At 39.2% G+C, this 14,668-nt stretch overlaps 1 protein-coding gene across 1 annotated transcript in view; it reads left to right on the top strand.

Moving 5' to 3' along the window:
- The window catches only part of LOC585629, a 37,078-nt gene that overhangs the window by 19,216 nt on the left and 3,194 nt on the right, over positions 1 to 14,668 (top strand). Inside the window, exons 6-14 of the mRNA XM_030972032.1 lie at positions 350 to 507; positions 883 to 1,330; positions 2,023 to 2,262; positions 3,826 to 4,039; positions 9,230 to 9,528; positions 10,426 to 11,357; positions 11,824 to 12,010; positions 13,399 to 13,549; positions 14,175 to 14,324. Of these exons, the coding sequence (XP_030827892.1) occupies positions 350 to 507; positions 883 to 1,330; positions 2,023 to 2,262; positions 3,826 to 4,039; positions 9,230 to 9,528; positions 10,426 to 11,357; positions 11,824 to 12,010; positions 13,399 to 13,549; positions 14,175 to 14,324 (2,779 nt within the window). The remainder of the gene's footprint in view (positions 1 to 349; positions 508 to 882; positions 1,331 to 2,022; positions 2,263 to 3,825; positions 4,040 to 9,229; positions 9,529 to 10,425; positions 11,358 to 11,823; positions 12,011 to 13,398; positions 13,550 to 14,174; positions 14,325 to 14,668) is intronic.

Below are 14,668 nucleotides of genomic sequence, written 5' to 3'. Positions count from 1 at the left end.
TCAAGAAGTGTCTTTTACAAAAATGTGGTGATTTCTCTTTGAATTAGTGCCAAATCAGAAGACAACTTACACAAAGAAAAATAAATCAAATATTTCTGAAAACACTATTACCGGGGTCATGTGGCCCTTTCTGGCTGTGTTTGTAAACAAAGTGAAATAAAGGAGCCTTAATAATTGTTCATCTCTAATACACTAGAAGGTGATTGTTTTGCATTAAACTATCTAATATGTCTGTTAAGACAATTTTAATTAGATATTTGCTAAATCTATTTATTTAAAACATGTTGATCAGAAGTTTTAAAGTAAAGTCCACATTCAATTCAAATATTTCCCTTGCTGATTGATTCAGGTGACAGTCCGGCCGAGAGTAATGGTGATTCTGAGGAGCTGTCTAACTTTCATCGCATCTGTGAGGCCTTTGTAGCAGCCATTGCTATGGGTCCTTGTGTTTTGGTCCTTGATGCTGTGGATGAGCTTGGCAGCACGATGGGAATGGGAATCCATCAGGTAACTATGGCTACGACCTAATGTGACCTTCATCAATTGCAATTGTGAAATCCATTCTTATATCATGAAATTCATTGTACTTAGTTGATTGCAAGATGAGTTACAATGACAAAAATTGTAGGAGGAGGGAGTGATTACGCTGTGGGAAGCTCCAAAAGAGTTCTGAAAAAATATAGAGAATAAACATAGGAACTACTGTTTGGGCATTCTTCTTTTCCTGTGGAATATCTATAAAGAGCTCCTGTAAGCACAAAAGCATTTTTTGAAATAAATTGGATATTGAGACCTATTAAATCTTGTCTGTGGGCAACCCAAAGGTTGCTTATCTGATTACATGAAAACTATGACCTTTTGATGTTGATGTTTTACTTCCAGGTCAAAGAAATGAAATGGCTGCCTGCTGTCCTCCCACCCCATTGCAAGATCATCATTAGCAGTGTCCGCTCCGATCTTACTTACAAGTCCCTGATGAACAGACGTGACTGTGAGACTCTCTCCGTCCCTCTCTTCGAGAGCACCGCCGACAAGGGTGCAGTCATCGAGCGCCATCTTGCCATGCATTGCAAGTGCCTGGATGCTAGCCACCGCCGTACGATCGTCAACTGCAAGCTCAGCTCGCGACCTCTCTTTCTCACGGTGCTGGCCAACGAGCTGCGGGTATGTGGGACGTTTGAAAACCTTCCAGATCTACTGAAGCGATATGTCAAGGCTCCCTCGTTCAGGGACCTGTGGAAGTCCATTATATCTCGATGGACCAAGGAATACGGGTGGAGTACAGAGGGAAGGCTCTCTGCTTCCATGTCTAGTTTTGGACAGATCGATCGTAAGAACAACATCTTCTTCTCTTTAAATCTAGGCTCTTTTCTCTTTTACAGGCCTGATAATTGCCTGTTTTAAATCGGTTTCCTGATTTATTAATTTTTCCTGATTTTTTCCTGATTTCCCCAATTTTTTCCCAATTTTCTGACTCAAAAGGGGGGAATTTTGTTAGAAGCAATTTTTTTTTTTGTGTTTTTTTGTTGTTGTGATAAGTACAAATTTTTTGGAATTAAAATAGTGAGGGAAAGTTTTAGAATCACTGTCCTGCGATATTTGTGGAATTTTCCAAGTAGAATTTATTCCTCATCCAACAAGCTGTTGCCTATGCTCTTAAACAGCAGTAGAAAGTCTGTATCGGTGTTGTACATATTGTCAATACATACCATATTATTGCTAGTGGTACAATATATTTTGTTAACATTTGTAAAGTAGAAAGAAAAAATATAATTATTTGATATAATGTTTTACTCTTTGATTACACAAAAGATAATTATTTCTTTTGCATTATGTAATTCTTGCTATATACAATGAAATTAGTAGACTGATTAGCATTACTAGTGATGAATTTTCAGGAGAAAGAGAATGAAGAGAGAGTCTTAAAAGAGTTTCATAAGGGAAAGAATCATTTTACTTTTTGAGAATGTAAGATTTGAAATTGGCCACTAAATGACTCAATCGCATCCATCACGTATACAGCTTTCACTGGATGGGTAGCAGAGACCCTTCGCCTCCTGGCCTGCTCTCGTCACGGACTCAGTGAGACCGACATCCTCTCCCTCCTGAAGCACATGGGATACAAAGGTCAATCAGGGGTCACCAGCTTTGACTTTGCCCTCTTCAGGTCAGCCGCCTTTGATGCTCTGGTAGAGCGGCCTGGAGGACTCTTTGGGTTCTTCCACCAAGACCTGAGGGATGCGGTCCTCAATTCTCTGCTCGGTAAGTGGTTAAAGAGTTAGAGTGTGGTTGTTTTTTACCTGACTGCTAAGAAAGCATAAATGCTTGTTAGTAAGCAACCAGAGGACCGACTGCTTTAGGTCCTCTCCGAGGGACCTGGTGATGAGGATTAATGCCTTACCAAAGGGCACTAGCGCATCGACTTGGTTTCAAACCCGGGTCCCCGGAATATAAGACCACTGCTCTACCAACTGACCTATTGCGCCTCCTTCAATTAAGTTGGGTTCTCTTGTCCTTGTTGTATGGCGATGTATGAGTACAGCCTCTTGCAAACATTCAATTTTGCCTCTGTTTGCAATGCACTTAAGATAACGTGTATGAAATCATGTATGAAATCTTTAATAGAAGTCATAGGTTCCATATCTTTGTCATGAAATTGAACAACTTCCATTACAGATGATGTGTATTGAATACAATTTGAAATGTAATGGCTACTTTCATTGCACGAAAAATTGAGTCCATTGCTTATACTCTAGGATGAATCCGTATGTTGTCTTTTCCTCTGTATATCAGTGTCTTTAATATGACTTTAGATCCTAGGCCTGCAAAATGCATACCTGTAAGCCTTGTAAGCCCCCCCCCTTTTGTCTACATTCAATGACATTGGTATACATCCTCCTGAAAAACTTTGTTTTTTAAAGATAAAGACCAGTTATGGTCATGCGATTGCATTGGGAAATCTAGCATATAAGTATTGGTGTGTACTGCAAGGTTCTGGAATCATCAAAATGATAAGAAATTTGGCCCAGTCTTCGTAAAGTTACAAGCATGGTACACAGAAAGATGTATATGGGACTATGCACACATGTGCGACACGTGCGTTATATCTATCACGTCCAAATAGATAAACTAATTTACCAAATATATCAATTAGTAGGCAGTTTCCCGGCAAAATTTTTATCATCATGTACTAATCAAAACATATTCTTTCACATGATTGGCAATAAGAGCTTCCATTTCATTTCTTGAGAGGGGGGCGTTTCCAAAACTGGTCTTTACCTTTAAAGACACTCCCTGTGTTAAATATTTGTCTTGATTAACATTTTTTTTGGTTTTTTTGTAGCAGATGTTTCTGCATTTATTGATAAATCAAATATAAAACATTCAAATAACAATAATAGTATATAATATAATTGATTTACATAAAAAGTGACAACTTAATACACACAAAATAAAATATTAAAGAAAAAAATACATAATTGAAAGCTTGAAAGTATGGAGGTAAGTAAAAATAATCAAGATAAATGCAGAGGCCAACTATCATAAGCAAGGAAGCTTGAGTCGATAGCAGCCGGGGGGGGGGGGGGGGGGTACATGGCGCTGTTTTAGGAGAATGTAGGGGAATAGAGGGTCACATATAAAGATTTTGTTCAGAGAGTATCTGAATAAAAAGTGGAAAGAAATTAATAAAAGAAAAAAAGAAGAAAAATGTGCAAGTGTGTGCAAGTGGGTGTGTGCAGGTGAAGTAAGTGTTCGATTCGTATTGTTAATGAACTTGTCATCTAAAATTAATTTAAATAAACAATTAACATTCTTTCAAACCAGGTGTTATCCCAGGACTGACCAATGACCAGACCTCGTCATCAGGGGTCGGTTTCCTGCCTCAGATGTTGAATGGTCAGATGCAGCAGTGCCATGAGCACCTAGCAGACTACTTCCTTCACCAACCCTCCTCCAGGAGAAGAGTGGAGGAACTCCCCTATCATCTAGACCGATGCGGAGATGTCAGTGGGCTCAACAAAGTCGTCACCAATCCTGAGTAAGTAATCATTCGTTCGTTCGTGTCTCCTTAGATCAAGATAGTTATGCAGGGCTCGAAATTAGCGGTTGCCCGGGTGCCATTGACCACCTAAAACGCCACCGGGCAACCTAAAAGTCCCGTCTTGGCTGCCCGGCTGGCAACCAACAAAATAAATGTCAAAAAAAGGAAATGATCTCAAATAGCCCCGGCCCCCGTAACGATTACGAGCGGCCGCTCTCTACTAGCTTTGTATTCATTGTGTGCATTTCTTGGTCGGCATGCACACGCGCGCTGAATCTCCGTCTAAAATTGTATACACAAATTCGGTCATAAAAAACTTGATTCACCTGGCTTACCATGTCGCACGCACGTGTACGCGAAAACACGTACATTTTCGCGGTTGCGAGACGGAGCGCAGGGATCGAGTTTTTTGCGGTCGATTTTGTTTCGATAGATCATATTAGCTGAACCTAGACCATTTGCTAAAAAAGATCGCCAAACTGCAATCAATTTCCATCATGATTGCCGCTATTGTATATAGTTTTCGTGAATAGAGGTATGAAATCAAAGCTTATTTTGTGATTATTCTCGCCATGATATTCATTTTTCAAATAAGTTTTCACAAGAAAATCGGAGAAAATGATCGTGACTGACAGTTCAGTTGCACAGTGCAGTGTCACTGCAGCTGCTGTGTGAGCTGAGCTGAGCTGAGCTAGAGTCGAAGAGACTTGACAACACTTTGAAATTGCTATCTGTTTGCATCATTATTGCCGTGATTTCAAAGTAGGTTCGTGAATCGAGGTATGAAACCTGAGCTTAGAACTAGTAAAAGTGTTACTTATGTCTTAGTTTTTAAACGACTGTCTGATGTTCTTGTGAAAATTTTACTTTGAAAAAAATGATTATCGAAATTCAGTAGAAGATCTGAACATGGTCATGGCCAGAATAATCACAATCTATTATGTTACAGTCAAATGCATTAAAACTTAGGTTTTTAACTAGATAAATGCTTTCTTTTTGAATGGGTAATTATGACGCAGGAAGCCCGAATTAAACCTTAGCATACAAAAAAAAATCTCAACAAACTATCCTTTTATGAATTAATGAAAAAGTAGCCCCAGAAAAAAGAGCCCTCGAAATGAAAAAAAAGCTCTCGAAAGTTGAAAAAGTAGCCCCCCAAAAATGTCCCCAAAACCTGAAATGGAGCCCCTGAAATGAAAAACTTAATTTTTTCCCTGACTGTTGTACCGGGCACTGAGTTAATTATGATTTTTTTATAGACCCTCTAGTTTTAATATTTTAATTCAAGATTTCAAGTAGCGCCCCTTATAACAAAAAAAAGTGCCATGGTAACCATGATTTTGTTGTCCAAATTACCATCCACCATGGTTACCATAGTATCAAACAATAAATATAGGGTCATCAAACAATGTATTTTATTGTTTGGTACCATGATTACCATGGTTACCATGGAGGATGGTAATTTCGATGGCGCGACAATTGCGACAGACCCGATGGCAGATTTATGCATTACACAAACCCCTTTAAACATATTCACTGTGACCACCTAAACTGCCATTTGGCAACCTAAAAAACTGTATAGGATGCCCGGCTGGCAACCAAGAAAAAAAGTTAAGTGAGAGCCCTGTTATGTAAAGTTCCTTAATTAAATTAAATTAAGTTCTTCCATCACCCAATTGCTGCGATGGCCGTTTCATTAACAAGGGCCAGGTCTTTATCTGTGCAAACTGTTCTTCCGCACTGCAAGATGTGGTCCATCGTCTGAGTCTCTCCGCAGTCGCACAGAGTATCTTCTTCATGGGCAATGATAGTCAAAGTCTAGAGGGAGGGAGTAGGGTGGTGTAGGCCAGCTAGTCTAGTGGTTTTTAGAGTCTAGTCTGGTAGCTTTTAGATCCTGGAACCAGGCTGTCTAGAGTTTAACAATATCAGATTAGATCTTTGTGAAAGACAGTGGTCCTGCATGACTGACAGATGTTGGTCTCATGGTTGCTTTCTACATGCATGTTAACACATTAGTAGAGTAATCAATTTGTTCTAGCTAGATGGTTATAGCAGAGCTGCCAACCATTCCGTTTTTGCAGGAATTACTCTGTTTTTTCCTCCAAATTATGGTATAACGTTTTTATGCCTCCGTTACGAAGTAGCCGGAGGCATTATGTTTTTGGGTTGTCCGTCCGTCCGTACGTACGTCCGTACGTACGTACGTCCGTCCGTCTGTACGTCCCGTTCTCGTGATCGCGTTATCTGAAGAACCGATTGATGGATTCCTGCCAAACTTTGGTCATGTATGTATCTTGCAGAGCCGATGAACTGAGTAGATTTTGGGGTCACGAGGTCAAAGGTCAAAGGTCACAGGGCTCATTATGTATGCAAAAACAGCTCGTGATCGCGTTATCTGAAGAACCGATTGATGGATTCCTGCCAAACTTAGGTCATGTGTGTATCTTGCAGAGACGATGAACTGATTAGATTTTGGGGTCACGACGTCAAAGGTCAAAGGTCACAGGGCTCATTATGTATGCTGAGACAGCTCGTGATCGCGTTATCTCAAGAACCGATTGATGGATTCCTGCCAAACTTAGGTCATGTATGTTTCTTGCAGAGCCGATGAACTGATTAAATTTTGGGGTCATGAGGTCAAGGTCAAAGGTCATGCGGCTCATTATGCATGCAAAAATAGCTTGTGATCGCATTATCATTAGAACGGATTGATGGATTCCTCCCAAACTTAGATCATGTATGTATCTTGCAGAGCCAATGAACTGAGTAGATTCTTGGGTCATGAGGTCAAAGGTCAAAGGTCATGCGGCTCATTATGTATGCAAAAATAGCTTGTGAACGCATTCTCATTAGAACTGACAGATGGATTACTATTTAACTCGGGACATCTTGCAGAGCCAATGAACTGAGTAGATGTTAGGGTCATGTGGTCAAAGATCAAAGGGTCATATATGTATATGAGAAATTGCTTGTAATCACGATATTCTGAGAACCTGTTAATGGATTACAATTGAACTTGAATTTGAACAATTTCTTCTGTTTTGGTTTGTAAAATTGCTCTATGACGGAGGCATCATTTCGACTGCGCGCAGTCGAAGTTCCATCTAGTTTCTTCATAAAATACTTTTTTTTTTTTTTTTTTTAATTAATTTTTTTACACACCACACGTCAAAAAAATGCCCTAAAATGGTGATTTGATCACAAATTCAATAGATAACTAATCTTAAAACATACCGTATTTGCCGGCGTTAAGGCCGCAGCTCCGTATAGGCCGCACCCCCGATTTTGACATTAAAAAAAAAAAAAAAAAAAAAAAAAAAAAAAAAAAAAAAAAAAATCGTTTTTTTGTTTTGTTTTTTGTGTTGGTTGTTGTTGTTGTTTTGTTGCCGAAAACCCACGCGGGGAAGGACCTTCATTTAACATCGAGGTGCAGTTAAAGGCGCTGATTTGTGCTTGTAAACTTGTCACAAATAATAGTAACAATGTCGTTTTTAGAAGAATGTGTAAGATCATTAATGTGAATTAAAAACAAAAGAGTACTAGGTCCTAGGATAGTACCTTGTGGTACACCATTTGTTATATAAAAAAAATTGAGGAATTATTATTATAAACTACATATTGAGATCTATTAGAAAGATTACTTTCAAACCAAGATGACAGACAAATTTTAGTGTTGTTGTAGTTTCCGAGTGGTGAGTCAACACACTGATTACTGAGCTGGGAGACATTGCCAGGCATAGCGCCATAAATTAAAACTAAAAAAAAAAAATAATAAATAAAAAAAAAAAAAAAAAATTTTTAAAAAAATCTTTTTTTACTCTTTCGCCGCACCCCGACTTTTTTATATTTTCTCTTCCAAAAATACTGCGGCCTATACGCCGGCTAATCTTGAAGAGAGAAATATTCTCAAAAAAAGAATGAAATGCTGATAATATAAAAATAACCAAAACAAAAAACCTGCAAAAACAGCATAAGGAATGAACATTAGTGCATAGGTCGCACGTGGTTGTAAGTTTCGTTTTTATGAATTCCTTTTTTTTGCCATCATGATTCCTTTTTTTGGTCGCACAAGGTTGGCAGCTCTGTTATAGCCTCTGGCACAGCAACAAATTTTCTCCATTTGCATCTAACAACCCATATGTTCATATAGATAAACTTAATTTTTAGGATTTTCCTATTTGTTTTGATAGCTTTGAATATTTTGTATTAGTGGTGAAGCTCAGGCCAGATGAATGATTTCCTCCCAAATGACATAGAAACATGAATGTCTTATGTACTCCTATGTCAAAATCTGATTATCATACATTTGAATCTATACATCAGATATGACATTATCTATGCGATCTACATTGTCTGTCTTCACCCGGATAGATGAGTTCATGTTCAATAGTAAGAATCACCTTGAGTGCCTGATGAACTTTGGCTAGTAAATACTCAGCACTCTTTCTTCCCTGATAGTGGATAAATCCAACGATGATTACCATTTTTGTCATTATCTACCGCATTTGCCGGCGTAAAGGCCACAGTATTTTTGGAAGAGAAAATATCAAAAAGTCGGGGTGCGGCCTTTACGACGAAACAGAAAAAAAAAAAAAAAAGAAGTCAAAACCAGCACGAATTTGTACATATGGGACTTGATCTACGAACGGTACAATAACTATACATTTCCACACATCTTACCAACAATTTTATCTTGCATTGTTGACATGAAGACGAAAATAAACTTCCAAAAACAACATCTGCCGATAGATTTTGATCCAAGTTCGTGCCAATGCATTGCAAAAGTAAAAGAAGGGCCCGTTTAACGGAGCCGCCGCGAAGCATCCAGCATGCGAAGTCGCCATTTTCAATCCATTCTAATGACTACATCACATAAAACAGCAGTGTATGGTATCAGCGCGGGATGGCCGCGCAGTTAAAGACGGTGATTTTAGTCACATCAACATTTGTACGCAAGAGATCGAATCTCGACTTTGGCAATTTTTTTTTTTTTTTTTTTTTTTTTTTTTTTTTTTTAAATGTCAAAATCGGGGGTGCGGCCTATACGGCGCTGCGGCCTTATCGTCGGCAAATACGGTATGTAATCTACATTGTCTCTTTTCGCCCGGAGAGCGCATAGATTATTGTCATCGATGATTATAATGCGCTATATAAATCAGAATCATTATTATTATTATTATCCTGCAGTACATTCCTGGCCATGCAGGCTGGCACCTCGCAGAATATTGCCCTGAAGCTCGATCTCCTCCGCTACTGCAACCGCCTCTCCAAGGAGAACTTCAGCATCACCACCTCCCTCACGAAGATGGTGTCCCAAGCCATCGGCAAGGAGGACAACCCTAACCAGGTGAAGAGTGCCTCTAAGGTATCCTTTGCCGATGACGTGGGTGAGATGGTGATGAGATCGGCTACCAGGATGGACTGGGGGCTGCCCGGTTTCAAGAAGAAGCTGGTGAAAAAGAACGACAGCATCGGTGTGGAGAGTGGTAAGTTCCCATTGTTCCCATAAAGACGTAACTCCATTTTGGCCATTTTGAGAAAAGTGGTTTATGTGTCACTGAGCACTTGGGCCTTAAGGAGGTAAGTCTATGTTTCACTGGCCATTGACTTCAATGGGGTGTTGGGTGGAGTTCAGTCTTTGTGTTTCCTGGAAAGCCCACAATTTTCTGAACATTTTGATATCAAATACTCATTTTGGCAAAATATGGAGTTACGTCTTTGTGTCACTGAACCCTCGAACTGTGCTTGGACCATATGAGATGAAAGGCACTTTTCTGTATTCAATTGCATTACAGTTTGGTATGATGATCATATTATGAAGTTATGATGTTTATTTTGACTCTCACCTGATGCTCAATGCATATTGTTAAATTTCAATGTTCTTTTTATACAATGCATGCAAAACAAACAATCGCACTGTGCCACATTGTATGTACCTTGGCACCATGAAGTTGTATGATCTAATGCAAGTTAACATTTAATATTTCTTTAATCTTAAGTATGTTGAATATTAATTTAAATTATTTGTATGCGCCTTGAGCATCTCTAGAGATGGATATGTTGCGCTTTATAAATATTGTTATAGTTCAAAAAAAAATTCTTTCTCTATGGCATATTGTTTCTTCTTATCATATAAGTAGCAAGAAAGTATTGGTAGATGAACAAAGAAAAACATAAAGATATCTTTACTGTAAAGCAACGTTGTGGTAATATGTCAGGTTGGTGTTTTTTGCAGGATGACATGTTAAAGTCTTATGTTGTAATTCTTCATAAAATGTGACCTTTTCTTCAAGAATTGTTCATCAGCTATGTGATCATGACACTGAAGTTTGATGTTTATTTTGACTGTCACATATTTCTTTCTATCTGATTCCTTTGTTCAGTCAATTTTAGCAGCCAGCTCTCCAATCATGCTATAGATCTGACAGGAGGAGGAGGGAAGAGAGCCGGTCCTTCTAGCGTCTCCTTTGGGTCCAGAGACCATCCTAGTACCTTCAGTGACTTTGAAAGCATAGGAAGCAGGAACACTGTAGAGAAATCTACGCTTGATGGTGGGGGTGAGGAGGGGTATATCCCAGGGGCGGATCTGACCATGAGTCGAGCCACTAGGACTGACCTTGATAGCATCACTGGTGGGGACGAGGCTGGACCACCACCACCACCACCCCTTCCTCCTCTTTCACTAGGTGCACTCAGTGGCTTAGGTGATGGCAGAGGTGGGATCGACAGCAGGATAAGTGACTTTGAAAGCAGTAGGAGTGGGTTGGAGAGCGGGAGAAGCGAGATGAGCGTGGGTGGACAGTCTCGTCCGGACCATCCGGTCGAGGAAGTGATTGTCAAAGAAGAATTCACAGCATTATCATCAGCTTGCCCTGGAGATGTGTCATCTCGTGGAAGCAACTTCAGTGATCAGAGGAGTCGGGGAGGAAGCATATTGGACGAATCGGAGAAGGCAATGAGTGATGGAAGAGGAGAGAGCCGAGTGGGAAGCAGCATCCCTGATGCTTCTGAGCTGTCAAGGAGCCTAGCTAGCTTTGCTCCTGGAGAACAAGACATGCTTGACGACTTGGTCAACTCTCTCGGAGATGCTTTTGAAATATCAAGCGACAAAGAGGAGAGTCAAGTTGAGGAAATGATTGATTTTGACAAAGAAGTAGATGAGGAGAGCGAGATGGAGGGAGAAGTGCTTGATGAAAACAGGATACGGTGTAAGAGTGCACTTCTTGCGATGCATGTCGGAAAGTTTCTAGCTGAGAAATCTGCGTTTGATCAATCTGAAGAGATGTTGATGCTGGCTTATGACAGGATTATAGATGTAAGTTAAATGCAAGTCCACTCTTGACTTGACAAGTTTTGTGAAACGGGCCCAGATCTATAATTTCTTTTCTTTTGACTTATCACTGAGGTACCAGGTTTTTTTGATAGTTCACTGTTAGGCTTATATGACCACTATATAACACACATAATTCAATTTTTTTTGTTTGAAGCGGCTTTCTTGTACTTAAAACTCAAGTGCAGCAGAATATGCTTTGTATTTTCCTTTTGTTTTTAGGTAAGAAAAATATGAACCTTGATATATTATAATGCTTGTTAAATATGTTACCTCATGCATTTTTGTTGAAGCAGCATTGAAAAACAACTACAACTTGAGGGTTTCAATATAATTTCTTCTCTTGTCTTATTACATCCCAGAACAATTTGTCTTGTCGGTTGAATTTCTAGGCTGGCTGATATGGATACATGTAAATATCTTGTTGCTCCACTTTCCTGTCTCTTTCTAGATGTTCCCACTGACGTACAAAGAACAGCTGCTGTTTGTTGAGGTACAGGAGAGCATAGGAGAAAGACACCTCTTCCAGTTGCGTAAGGACGAAGCACAGCGCTTCTTTGGCAAGGCTCTTAACACGCTGGAGCATATCATAGAAGAAGAGACTTATGACAACATCAAGCCACTCCTGGAAACGAAAGGTAGAAACATCTAGAATTCATTCACCTTAAGAGCTTCTTCAGTTGGAAAATGTTGTCAGTGAAGTTTCAAATTATTAGAGTTTGATGAATGCATTTTCTTACACCAGGGACTGCATATTGTGTTTGGTGCTATATTTTTGGGGGTTTGTCAGTCTGTTTATCTGTTATCTGAGAACCTCTTTGTTACTGTGTGAATTGTGCTTATATTTCAGTCAAACCTAGCTTATGTAATAGCATTTAAGGATAAACTTAGTGTGATTATTACGGGTACTCACGCAGGGCAGTGACAAATTCACTTGCATGGGCTATTCCCTGGGTTATCAGGTTCCATATTAATCGTTTGCTACAGGATTGTAGTGTTAAGACTTAGGTACTAACCAGCTGGGGGGTGTTTCACAAAGATCCTAAGTAGAACTTAAAACTAAGTTGGACTTAAAAATTATGGAGAGGCATTTGTAGCCTTAAAATGAAATATATTCAAAAGCAGAAATTCAAGTATTTTAGACTTTTTATAAATTCCACATCAAGAACATGATATCTCCCATGATAATAGAAAATATGAATGATTTGAATCAACATTTTATGCCTTTCAAAATAACTTTAAACAAATATTTTAAAAGATGCTAATGGCTAAGTCCAACTTAGAGATAAGTTCAACTTAGGATCTTTGTGAAACACCCCCCAGGACTAATACAAATTTTACAAAATATTAGTCTCGTAGAATAATCGCCAAACCTCATCACATTAATTTTAGTAACAAAGAAAACAGCATAATGCCTATCCATATGCAGTTCTCTCTCCTATATGGCAAATTAACTAAATGCAGGGTGACAAGAAAGACTGCTTTTGTGAAAACTCTTAATATGGATCGCCCCATATAAACTACTATACTTTTTTTTTTACGAGCAAGGTTTGTGATTACATCACTTAATCTTTTGACGGGGTGGGTTGGCGTTGAAAAGGGCCCACTCATGGTCTATCTCCGGTTAGAGCACGGGTACCAGAGATAGCTGGAGCCTGAGTGGATTTTTTTCAGGACCAACCAACCCCGTCGAAAGAATATGTGGTGTAACACAAACCACGCTCAAATCTATCCTCACCATGGAAGCCTTCAGAGATGACTATACTCTGATTATTCTTGTACTGTATCCATGATCGTATCCTACTATCTTTCATGTTTTGAATTGCACAGTTCCCCAAAAAAACGTTGGTCTCTTTGCCAATCTGCTGAGATTGAGAGGTCCATCCTTCCCAGGGCCCCCACTCACAAGCATAGCTTTTTGGGGTCTCAATTTGGATTATGTTTGTTCGTCATGATTGCTATGTCTGGTGTTTTTTTAATAAACTGAACTGAACTGAACTGAATTATTTTGACTTGTTGATGACAGGACGGCTGTTGAACAGGATCGGCAGTATGGCTGTCCATGATAGGCGGATAGAGGAAGCGGAAGAGATCTTGATGGAGGCCAGTCAATGCATGAGACAAGCAAACAGTGTGGCAGGCATCGCAACAGCACAGTTAAACCTTGGATTCCTCAAGTATGTCCTGCTATTCCTTTCATGTATATAATATTCAGTTAAACCTGTCTATAAAGACCACCCATGGGAGACTAGAAAAATGGTCTTTATAGGCAGGTGGTCTTTTAGTACATGTTTCAATGAGAAACCATTTTCAAGGGAAACCAAAAGTGTGGTCTTAATTTGTAGACAGGTGGTCACTAAAGCAGGTTTGACTGTATATGGAGTTTCTGTCTAAATAATTTTCATCTATTTTGGTGAGAAAATGATGACTTATGATGCTTCATTCTATGACTAGATGCAGGGAAACAAAGTCTCTTGATATTATGTTGAAACCAATTTTAATTTGGTTAGAGCATGGTTTAAATGAATCAAAACAAATTTATTAAATTCTCAGAATATATGTATTTTAATTTTTTTTCAGTTTTCCACTCAGGTGAGAAGAGAAATAGCAATCATCATTGTATAAGCAAAAAGTATTGTGCGTAACTTTGGGTTTGGCCCAACAGATGGATATCCTTCTGCAACATATTGATATACACATGTTTCCATAGGGTATTGCAAGTTGCTTGCAACCACCAAACCCTCCCCTGACTTGAAAACAAGATGGTTTACGACACACAACGTATCTCTCTTCATATCTTAGGATAAAAGTGGATGACTATCAGTCTGCCGAGGCATGCCTTCTGGAGGCTCTGCAGACCAGAGAGAGATGGTATGGCTCAGCGCACCCACTGGTAGCTGAAGTACTCAACGAGTTAGCTGGACTACTATGCAAGTACGATAATGAGATCTGGTAAGTGGAGTAGATGCTCAATGTCAATATGAAGAATGGAAGAAGGAAGGCTTGTTGGGTGTATGTAAAGTCAATGCTTCTGAAAAGAACACTCTTCCCTGGGGAGTATTTCACAAAGACTAAGATCAACTTTAAGTTGGACTTAACTATGGCAGGCCATTCATGCCACTGTTTGCTCTCACCATTTACTGGCATTGGTGTCTCAATGGACGTACAAATCATGGTCACATATCTACAGAATTTACATTTTTTGATAGCTCATTATTAAAGGAAAAAATATTATCTAAAGATCAACTTAAAGTTAATCTTAGTCTTTGTGAAACACTCCCTTGGTCTCTTAGGTT

Source organism: Strongylocentrotus purpuratus, unplaced genomic scaffold (assembly GCF_000002235.5).
Source record: "Strongylocentrotus purpuratus isolate Spur 01 unplaced genomic scaffold, Spur_5.0 spur5_scaffold_6, whole genome shotgun sequence".
NCBI lineage: Eukaryota > Metazoa > Echinodermata > Echinoidea > Camarodonta > Strongylocentrotidae > Strongylocentrotus > Strongylocentrotus purpuratus.
Note: the sequence above shows the minus strand (reverse complement) of the source record. Positions and strands in the feature narration are given on the sequence as shown.